Below are 11,736 nucleotides of genomic sequence, written 5' to 3'. Positions count from 1 at the left end.
CAATGAAAGAAGAAAAAAAACACCCTTGTTGATAAAATGTGTGCGCTTTCAGATGCATACTACAAGACTTCAGCTGACAGAAGTGAGAAATTACCACTTTCTCTCATTACTTCAGAGGGAGCCGTCTTCTCACAATGTTTTATACTATCGACAGCTTTTCATTGCTCATTACCGAGAAAGTTTTTATGGCAACAATTATTTTGAGTAGTACCAATATTGTCCAGTGCCTTTAAACGATATTCAAACTACGGAGTTCCATACATGACATGAATCTTGCCTATAATATGAGATAACGAGGTATCTCGATACATAGATGGCATGGAAGTTCTGAAGCTCCGTACCGAACTTTAAAAAAAAAAAATTAAATTTGCCCTTATAAGCAGCGCTATGAAGTGGAAATCGCACAGTAAGCACAAAATCGGCCGCTAAGCAGCTCTACGAAATTGGGCCAAGGGGCCGATTTCACAATGCGTTTTGGTCCTCGCAAAGAACGCCGAAATCGATCGCTAAATCCACAAATCCATTGCAACTGAGCGATTGATTTTGAATACAGGATAAATTGCGCCATTTTGTGCTTAGTTACTGGCGGTGTACGTCTTGACGTATAGTTCGTCCGTGAATTAAAGTAAAATGACGCTACATTTACTCTTCGCGGTCTTTTACTGTGGGAGACTCAGATAGCCGATGACAACTATATCAGCGACGCAACTGCTGCGACAAAAATGAGATACTTTCTCGGGCTCGATTATTTTAACCATCATTTGTTACTATGTGTAATGTGGGCGTAGGCATTGACACTGCAGCATCGTCCTTTCTGATTTAGATCATGTACCATTTTTTGTGACAACTCTTTTGATTACATTATTAATTGCATATTTCAAGCTTGCTTGGCGCTGCGTCCTCCACTCAGAGTTTGTCGGCCAAACCATCCTCTGGGAGAGTCGAGCCCACACAAGACAAGGCTTCTCGTGGGAGAAGATGTATCTCCTTCAGAGACACCCTGAAACGAGCCAGCGCTGAGGAACTACGCCCCTGCATGCTTGATTTAAGCAGATGATGTTTTTCCATCAGAAAATACTTTTTTTTTTTTTTTTTTTACTATGTCGACGTTGACAAAATTCACGTGAAAAGGACATTACTTTGTTATTGGCTCGACTTTTTTTCTTTTCTTTTTGTACGGGGGAAAGCAACATAATATGGATGCAAGACAAATAAACCAAAGTTTGTTACTCTTACTTCCAACATCTGTGTTCCCACTCGCACAAGCTACATATTTCCCACTGGGTTTATTCTAAAGTTTTAAGAAACACAATTTTCGTTCAATAATCTCTTTCAAATCAACCCAGGATACTAAATAAATTGAAAGAAAACAAGTTTTACACGATAAGTCAAACACAGTTCACTTTCTTTCTATGTCTAGATTTTACTTTTATTGTATTTGTATTATCCCCCCTTTCACATTAAAGCAACAGCTCTCGGCAAAGCCCGATTGCGTTAGAGGACTTATTTTGTTTCTTTTAAGTTTCCTATATAGGTAACTGTTTGAAACTAGGTTGATTTAATTTGACTAAGCTACTAGAAAGCAACATGACCTCACTTTAGCCATGCAAACACCACCCACACGCGACGCAACTCTATTCATTTGAAGACTATGTCCTCAGTTCACGCCTTCGCAATTTTCTTATAAGTGGGCGGACTAATCCCCAACGGGTGTTACTAAAAAGAAAATGGTTTTTCGAAGGAAACAAAAAAGGCGCACTGGGATTTGTTTGGAAGTCTCGGATGTCACATGTCACATCATCACTAAGTGGGCTTTTGAAGAAAACATTAGACTATAATATTGAGTGAACTTTTTAGCTGTAACAAATTATTTCGGCAGTATTAATACACTACAATATAATATATCCGTGGGGAAAGATGTTTCTTCGATTTTGCTTCATAAAAAGCATTGCCTTCACCACGCATTATGAGCAGTGAGTCCGACTTAAAGGCAGTGGACACTATTGGTAATTGTCAAAGACTAGCCTTTACAGTTGGTGTATCTCAACATATGCATAAAATAACAAACCTGTGAAAATTTGAGCTCAATCGGTCATCAAAGTTGGGAGATAATAATGAAAGAAAACAACACCCTCGTCACTCAAAAAAGTGTGCGTTTAGATGGTCGATTGCGAGACCTCAAGTTCTAAATCTGAGTTCTCGAAATCAAATTCGTGGAAAATTACTTCCTCTCGAAAACTATGGCACTTCAGAGGGAGCCGTTTCTCACAATGTTTTATACCATCAACCTCTCCCCATTACCCGTCACCAAGAACAGTTTTATGCCAATAATTATTTTGAGTAATTACCCATAGTGTCCACTGCCTTTAAATGTCCACGTAATGATTACACAGGATTCTATCAAATTTAGTGCATCCGATCCATTAAATGGTTCTAACTATTATTGAGTTATATGTTATTTCTTGTAAATGTCACATTCGATATCGTCCCATCTTCATGAGAAACGCCAGCTACAGAGGGCGGGCTGCACGATTTCAGAGTTTTCATTGCAGAGTCGCAGCAGAGATTCTGAGAATCTGAGATCAGCCATGTGAAAACACACACAATTTGCAACATTATTTTCTTGCAACTTCGGTGACCACTGAGCCAAAATTGTCACAGATTCGTGGTTTCGAGTCCCATCAGAGTAATCAACAGAACTCTTGAATGTACTGAGTAGGTGAAGGCTTGATGTAGCATGATCAGGCTGTTTACACCACTTTGCATACGCAATTTGTACGCGACACGAAGTCTAAAATGACTAAATAAGTTACATGATTATATAATTTCTCCCAATAAAAAGCCTCTGGGAAAGGTCCCGTTGACCGAAACACCATCAAAGTCGGGAAAATGCTTTTAGAGGACCTGTAAAATACATTGTTGCTTCCTTTTCCACACTAGCCATAAGACTGTTTTACATGCACACAAACCCGAGAAACAACCCTTTTTTTTTATATCTTCCAAATAAGACTGTCTAATGAAATGTTCACACGTAAGTTGGATCCTTAAGAGTATGTATAGCTCGTGGATCGGACTTTTTGAGTCATCGACATATAGTCTACTTACAGGCAACAGCTACCTCAACCCATGTTTACCTGCGGTGAATGTTTTCCTCGACACCAAGGGATTGCCTATATACCTATATATATTATGTACCCAGTCAGTTTCCCTTGTGGTTTATTATTTGATATATATATTATATATATGCACATTTAAAATAAAAAACTACAACAATAAACATGTACTCTTTTTCAAGATAAACAAACCGTTATACGCGCGCAAAACCAAGCTTCAAATCAGCAACTAAAAAAAGTTACATAATTATAAATTATGTAATTTCTACCAATAAAAGCCCCTATTAACGGTCATGAAATCTGGACAAAATAGATTGACTCCAATTTTCTTCTCAAGATGTTGTTGAATGTGGACGAGAGGACCACGATCTCTGAGGAAAATAATGACAATGAGCTTGATGTACATGTAGGACTGCTGTAAAACGTGTACAATGCATCCAATGATAGATCTGTAAAACCATGGAGGTAGGTATTACTCCATGGTAAAACCAATACCTTGTGGATTAAGAAAGGGGACCAGTATACCCGGCAACCCGCAGACACCCATAGTTGATCTCGATCGGGTTGAACCATGAGTTAAACCATAGTTAAACCGACTTAAAGTACTGTGCCTGAACACTCTGAACATTTTAAGAGATGTTAAATTTGCACCGGGATATAGAATATTACTCCTGAACATTGATATCTGATGGAGATCAACGAGGCTGAACATCTGACCGCACACTTCGCGGCTCGTGAGTTACGCTAGACACCTGGGCCCAATTTCATAGTGCTTAAGCACAAAATTCTGCTGAAGCAAAATAATCAATAATGCTTAGTAAAATCAGAATACCGGCCAAGACTCCACTCAATTGTTATGCTAAGTAAACAACAGCTAATACCGGGTCACAAGCAATGTATATGGCATGAAATTTTGGCCAGTAACGTGTAAAATAAGCAAGCTATTTTCGTGCTTAACCAATTTTTTTTGCTTAAGCAGCTCTATGAAATTGGCCCCAGCCTTGAGCGAGCTTATACGGATCCTTATGGATGTACCTATGACCTCACATTCATTTCACATGGCGGAGATTGACAGTCAATTCCTTCCAACATGTAATATAAAACAACATTACAATACATGCAGATAGGTACATGTACATGAATGTTCAAGAACTAAGCATTGTATTCTGCATGCACGTTTATACACTGAAATCATTATATCCAATGAATTAATTGGGTCTGTAAAACCATGCAGGATCCTACATCCAAAGTATTAAAGCTTGTACCTGTCTTTAGGATAAAGAAAGGGGACCGGTCCACATCATAGGCTAATGTGTCATGAAGTACACACAAACATGTATTTACCCATTACAAATAATCTCCAACCTACCACAAACACTACTTCCTACAAAACCGTCAGTGGCGTATCCATTTTCAGTTAGGGGTGGGGGAGCAAGCGAGGACCTGTGGATGTATGGAAACATTCCTTATGCTTTAATCATGATCGGGGAGAGGGGGCAAGGTTTTTGGTTTCGGTTGTGGTAGGTACCACTCAACAGCCCTGTCAGCACCATTCATCATGGTCAGATCGCGGGCATTCACTCTGTACTGGAATGGTACAAGTCTATTCAGAGTCTTCCGGAAGTCGTTCATCTGCATACCATTGTACGTCATCGCAGCATTGAGTGAAGGGATGTTCTCAGAGGCGGCTATGCCGAGGCCACCTCCCATGATGTCGGCCCGAAGAAAGGCAAGGAAGTGAGGGGTGCTGTTGAAGTACTCACGTGGATTACAGAATGGATTCGCCTTCCTGGTGTCGGAGTAATCCTTACTGACGCAGTTCACATAGTCTTTAGAGTGTTGGCAGGACATGACGTCAGCGCCTGGTGTACACAGAAACCAGTTGGTCGTCTCCGTTACGATGGCCGAAAAAGTGTTCTGGCGATTCAGCAATGGCTTGAATTTACGGAGGATTTTAGCAAAGCCGACGTAGTCAACAAGATTTGAGGTGAAAATCCGATCGTAGTTTGGTAATTGTAAGTTCTTATGATGGCTGGGAAAGTCCAGACAGTTTGCCAGAGACACATGTAGACAAAGCCTTTTTTGAGTGATGAGCGATTTCATCTTGAGGAGGAGACTAGTCACGTAGGTGTGGTACATCACCATCGGGGAGGAGCCAGGTCTGGGCACGGACTCTTTCACCCTCAAGCAATCCCACACCATAAAGGGGAACGAATCTGCTCTGATGCAGTACTGGAACGTGTACTCCTCTGGAGCTTTCAGACCATGAGCCTTTTGTTTCGCATTACGCACATTAGCGGAATCGCAAGCATAAAAGGTTGCTAAACTCGTCCGCCCTGTTAGCGTCGGGTTATCAAAAGGTATTGTATTTTGGTGAACTTCCGAAGGTAAGAACAACCCATGGTCAAACCAACTTTCCATCAGTTTCTTATCTTTCTTGCTTAGCTTAGAAAGATATGTTGGGATTGCTCTTTCGTCTTCCTTTGCAAAAATCTCCCGTCTCTGTTTCCGAAGGTTGATCGACGTTTTCTGGTCACGTTGGCAGTTTAAAGAGCGCCAACCTTGCCAGACCTGGCGAAGATATATCATGTCTGCTGAGTCCAGAACATTGATCAATCCTTTACAAGAATCACGGAGATTGTTCATATCCATCGGAATGAGCTCATCCAGGCATGTGACGATTAGGTCGAACTCTTTCTTTTTAATGTGGAGGGAGTACCAGATGGTAGTCAGACGGCTCTCAATTCCCTCGGTGTCTGCAAAACGAGCCAGCATGTAGAGGAACAAGACATTCCTCGCCATGACGAAGGGATCAAAGTCATTCAGGGTGATGTAAAGTTTCCCGGTGTATTCGTCCGGCAGCGAGCCGACCGTAAGTACAGTGCTTCGTAGATCTCCGCATCCAGCTGACAGCACATGGAAATCTCTCACCAGCTCCCTCTTGACCTTCTCGTCGGACCATTCGTTGTCGAGAAGCCGGAGAAAATCCCTTGCGATGGTGTTTCCGAAGTAATACGGCGGGTCGGAGGTCCTCTCGGTCTCTCCTATACTAGTGTTTCTGCTGCCCAACATAGAAGCCAGTGACTTGATGGTTGACTTCAGTGCAGTGCATGCTTGTTTATGCTGTTTCCAGTTGCTCACTTGACACTCCCTGTTACAGTACCATGCATTGCTGCACTGTGCACACTATGAGAAAGACAAAATATATCGTTTATCCTAAAATAAGTCAAAAAGATTAGGTTCTCAAGTCTCAACCACACATTATTGTTAAGAGTTTAACATATTTATTGGCTGCCCGCTTCTCAGGTTTTATTGTAAGTATGGATGAAATCACTGGCTATACAGCAGATAAAATATTGCATGGCTTCCTGACTAGCACCCCGAACAAAGACATTGGCCTATATCACGCATTGTTGCTCACAATGTTGGCACTCTACAAATATATGTGCCTATAGACGATGTGACCTCTGACATCACTCAAAAAACCGCAACATGATTCGCGCGCATACCCCTGGGCAAAACCTTTGTGTTTTGGCAGCCAGCTAGAAAGTGTATGCAATCTTACCATGACTACACGTCTTTTGCCCAGCGAAACATGACGTATACAGAGTTTTGTAAACAGAGGGCGGTTTGAATGTAAACATAGGTCTTATCGTCTATAGGCCTCCACTGATTGCAGTGCATACCTGCATGTTGTTGAGTTCAACACTAACCACCCATTTCCATATTGCTGGTTAATATATTATCAACACATTCAAATTGAAACGAGTGACCCAAATCGCTTCCATGTCCAAAATTAAATGAAAAAAATTTCATTCAAATACTACAAAGTTACAATTACAAAAATACAGCAAACAAAGAGCAAAGTGGCTTGTGCACTACACAGCAATCTGAAAAAGAATTCAACTTGATACAGAGCCGAGAAAAAAGCCGACAGCTAGTACTCGTCAGAGCTGTTGCCACACAGAGGGACCAGTCTTCTTTGGTCACGTGGTTGCTAGACGTCATTTTGTCTCCAAATGCAGCACAACCCGATGTGTAGACTAGTCTGGCACCCTGTGTTTGCCCATGTGTTTGTTGGGACACAAAATGGCTTCTAATCGCCAGTTGGGATAAATTTTCCGTATGCGCCACCACTTTTTCACCCAATTTTATAAAAAGGGATATCTCATTGAGGTAAATTAGGTCCGTCTTATTTCATATCGAATGACAAAGTCGTGGCGCCATACAGAAACTTTTCCGCAAGTTGTCATAACTCCCCCCATATACGGCTCTGGTACTAGAACAGCACCCTCTATATATGTGATTATCTTGTCAATGTTGGCAACAGATTCACCAACAAATTTTAAATAAACTTCCTTTGTGAAACTTTAGACTCACCTCTTTGACATCATCTTTACATCCGCACTCGCTGCACTTCTTGGTGCCGAACACCTCGCACTCTACGGCACGGTGTCTGATGCGATCTCTCTCCCTGCATGCCGCATCACAGTACACAGGCTGAGGGCAGTAGTCGCAGTACATGACGCGGCCTGAGGGAAGCTTCTCCTCGCAACGCCAGCATCGTCCGCGTGGAACATCCATGATCAAGAACCTGGTGTGATGGGTAACATGAACAATTTCCATTATAAACTCACTGAGCAGTATTTATCACAAGGAAATACATAAAAGCAGGAAGGTTTAATTCTAGTAAAAAGCTAACTGGCTCCTCAGTAAAGTCAGTTAGTTTGATGGCATTAGTCATATAATTATGACAAACATTCCATGAAAGACATTTATAATTAATGTGAATATGCGAAACATCCCCATGGCTATCACACAGCAATAACTCACAGTCTCATTCCTAATACATAACATGTACAATTTTGTATATCCGACCATGTATACACAAAATGTACATTATAAACAATATTAAATGACAACAATTGAACATTATTCAACTCTGAGCATACTGATCGAACCGTCGAGTTGAAACCAACAGTTCTTTTCAGAACTACCCCAACTCATTACAGATAGTCATTACATGGTGTTACCGCATACCTTTCCATATTGTGTTTGCACCGTCCATGCAAATTTTCAAATCCTACTTATTATTCAACTCAGTAACATTTTCTTTCATCGTGACGGTAAAACAGAACATGTACAGGTTATTATAAGAGTAGGCATATATCTATAAGGTATAAACAAGTTGCGATAACGTAACCCTCCTGCCGACGGCGTAGGAGGGTTACATTATCGCAACTAAATAAACACAGGATCTAAGGAAATTACAATGCCTAAATAGACATATCAGCATTGTACAAACAACCATAGTGCTTTTAAGTTTTCCCCACGACACTGTCCAGACAATGACTTTGGCATGACATTAGAAAACAATGAGGGTGATCAGATCAAGTATGAATATTTGAGCATTGAAACTACCTTACAAAACTATTGGTCCCGACTCCCATTTTGTACAGTGCATGGTATTATTGGTTAATTTAAAACCAACAATAACAACACTCTTTGGGGAAAACTGGCTGAACTGCAGCTACTTTGACAAAACAAAAGATAAAATTTAGCAACACAAAATGAATGGTCAGAAAATTTACTTAATTTAATAAGTTATAAACAAAACATTAACTTTAAACTTAAAATGCCACATGAGATTTTAACATTCATAGAAGGATATTAATTTCAGTCCTGTGCAGATAATCCGACCAAAGATTGTTTTGGACTATCCGACATAAAGGTGTACAAACCAATAATGCACGTATCAATTGTAGTTCCGGCCCTGGGGGACCCGGGACTTTGGCAGAGGTAGCCGGGACATAGACGGGGATGTGCAAAAACCGTGCACCGCCCTACCGGGAAAATAGCGGGGTCTTTGCCCAGGTTGTACAATTTATTTCCCCGCCCTACCGGGAAAATAGCGGGGTCTTTGGCGAGGTTGTACAATTTGTTTCCCTGCCCTACCGGGAAAATAGCGGGGTCTTTGGCGAGGTTGTACAATTTGTTTCCCCACCCTACCGGGAAAATAGCGGGGTCTTTGGCGAGGTTGTATAATTTATTTCCCCGCTCTACCGGGACAATAGCGGGGTCTTTGGCGAGGTTGTACAATTTGTTTCCCCGCCCTACCGGGACAATAGCGGGGACATACCTAGCCGGCCTTGAATGAAAAGCTGTCCATATTTCGTCGACGGACGCACAGCCAGCAGCAGTGTGGCACGGTTCGATCCGATCCGTTTACGCACGCACACAGGCCGATGTAACCAGTTTCATTTCAGGGCTTTGCGGTAAACGTAATATTTAACAAATTATTTTTGTATTCAATACAAAAGTTAAAATACATTTTATAAAACTTGAAATGAGTATTTCTATTGTTCACATTTCTTCATAGATATAATTTAAAACAAACATTTGATTTAAAAAAGAAAAACAATTATAATATGTTCTTTGTTTAACGTATTTTCTCGTTCCGGTACGCGCGAGACTTGCACAGTCTATTAAACTGGTAATCGCACTGATCAGTGGGTAATCGTGATCAAAAATATCTGTTGGGTACCAGGCAATGTGCTAACTTGACAACTGACTGTTCTGTGTGCGCGCACGTGTGTACGTGTGTTGTGTGATGTTCATGCAATATTAACTGTCAAAAAAGTGCTGTTGATGATCATCCCACGGTTACGTTACATGCACTGGCCCACTCTACTCTAGATCCCAGAGTAAGGACCCCATTGTCAAAAAAACATAAAATCAAACAACAGATATCCTTATCATGGGCTTATAAAACCTGGGAACTGAAATATAAACAAAAACATGCATGTATGCATCAATAATGAAAGCTGATTTTAAAAACGAAGACGTTTTAAATTTTCAGTCCTGATCAATACGACCTCATCAAGCACAACAGCGATCGCAAGTGAAAATGTCAGCTACTGGTCTACATCATATGTATGGCTTCCTTGTGTTGAAAAATAATCATGTTTATTATGCAAATGACGGGTATTGACCGAGCAAAGCATTCTGGGAAATATAAAAAAAGGCACGGCAAAATCGTACACCTGGAAACGAGGTTGACAAGGTATTGACCCCCAAAACAGTGGAAATGATAGACGCACATTAATTTGCAGTTGAGCGTTCCGATCCGCGGCTCTCTGCTGCAAGCAAGGGGTAAATAGCCATCAGTCAGAACAAATGCCCCGCATGTCGGGGCCGGGATAGTGCAAGGTTTGTAACAAATGCCCCGTATGTCGGGGCCGGGATAGCACAAGGTTTGTAACAAATGCCCCGCATGTCGAGGCCGGGATCGTGCGGGGTTTGTTATAAATGCCCCGCATGTCGGGGCCGGGATCGTGCGGGGTTTGTTATAAATGCCCCGCATGTCGGGGCCGGGATCGTGCGGGGTTTGTTATAACATGCCCCGCATGCCGGGGCCTGTGTATAGCCGTGGATGTACAAAAAACAAGTGCCCCGCCCGGCCGGGCCGTAGCGGGGCATGGCAGGGACTATCACGCCGAGCCATTTTTACATCCCCGGCCAAGTCGCCGCTAGTCCCGGGTCCCCCAGGGCCGGGACTACAATTGATACGTGCATAAAGATTCCCATACCTAAAATGATGGCAAGTTAAGCCACTTGAGGGCGCTATTTGATTCATCAAAATCAAACTGTAGCAGAATCCGAGCGAACAAAAAAGGGTGTTATAATACTGTAAGATTAAAATAGGTATAGAATAAATGAACCTTGAAATAAATTGAACTTGAGGAACTGTGTGGCTTTAATACATGCACGGGATTTCCCACGCACGTATAGGTCCAGCTTGTATATTTATAAAGTATTAATATTATAGACCTATCTGAGTGCAATTGTTTTTTAACGAGTCCGTTTTATATCTACATGGTCGTTCTCTGCCATGTGTTGTCTGTCTGCACTTGCAGTTATAATAATGTCAAGCCTTACACAAGTTGCGATAACGTGGCCCTCCTGTCCGCCGTCGGGAGGGAGGAGAGTTCTTTATCGCAACTAGCCTTACAGTTACACAAGTTACAAAAATTAATTCATTAGTACCATAGTAAGTACATTCATTCATTACATGTCACGACGCCGTCCCAACTCACCTTGGCAAAGGGAAACTCCGTCACTATTATCCAGGTCGTCTCTAGTGTCTATAGCCAGCTCTCCAAATCAATCTGGGATTCTGTGAATATTATTATGGGAAGGGAATGAAGTGCGTAGAATGTATGCTACCCTTTGAACCCCTCCGGCACAAAGAATGATTAATTACACACTCTTTTGTTGATTTCACTGTGCCGGAAATTTCTTTAACTGGGAAAAACACATTGAACACAGTGATTGCGAAATATGCGTGTGATGGTTTTACACAGGGATAATCCATATTTTTAACAGAGGGTCGTATTCCTTACTGGATTGCTCTACACAGTGTGTTTGTTTACATTATCTGACAAGTAAAATTCTGCAAATTTAAGAAAAAAGGAAAGTGTGAATATATTTCACAGAAATGGTGATAGAGTAGTGCTGAAATTACGCAACATTTGTATGACACTAACACAAGGTACAACGTACACCCCTTTTAGAATATTGGATCAACCCTAGACCTTTCATTGCGTTTAGGGGAACAACCTTT

The 11,736-nt window shown here is 41.5% G+C and overlaps 1 protein-coding gene across 1 annotated transcript; it reads right to left on the bottom strand.

Annotated features, from left to right (window-relative positions):
• Positions 1–366: 366 nt before the first annotated feature.
• Positions 367–11,407, bottom strand: LOC139947180 (uncharacterized). Its single transcript, XM_071945045.1, has 3 exons — positions 11,210–11,407; positions 7,494–7,707; positions 367–6,299 (listed from the first exon to the last, which is right to left on the bottom strand). The coding sequence occupies exons 2-3, from the start codon at positions 7,695–7,697 to the stop codon at positions 4,587–4,589; spliced, it is 1,917 nt and encodes a 638-aa protein (XP_071801146.1). The 5' UTR covers positions 7,698–7,707; positions 11,210–11,407; the 3' UTR covers positions 367–4,586.
• Positions 11,408–11,736: the final 329 nt, after the last annotated feature.

This window comes from Asterias amurensis, chromosome 14 (genome assembly GCF_032118995.1).
Source record: "Asterias amurensis chromosome 14, ASM3211899v1".
NCBI classification, from domain to species: domain Eukaryota; kingdom Metazoa; phylum Echinodermata; class Asteroidea; order Forcipulatida; family Asteriidae; genus Asterias; species Asterias amurensis.
The sequence above is the reverse complement of the archived record's forward strand: the minus strand, read 5'-3'. Positions and strand labels throughout refer to the sequence as shown.

Coding starts and splice junctions, on each gene's coding strand:
- LOC139947180 (XM_071945045.1), bottom strand. CDS start 7,697: ATGGATGTTCCACGCGGACGATGCTGGCGTTGCGAGGAGAAGCTTCCC. Junction 6,300..7,493: donor GTAAAGATGATGTCAAAGAG/GTGAGTCTAAAG, acceptor TCTTTCTCATAG/TGTGCACAGTGCAGCAATGC.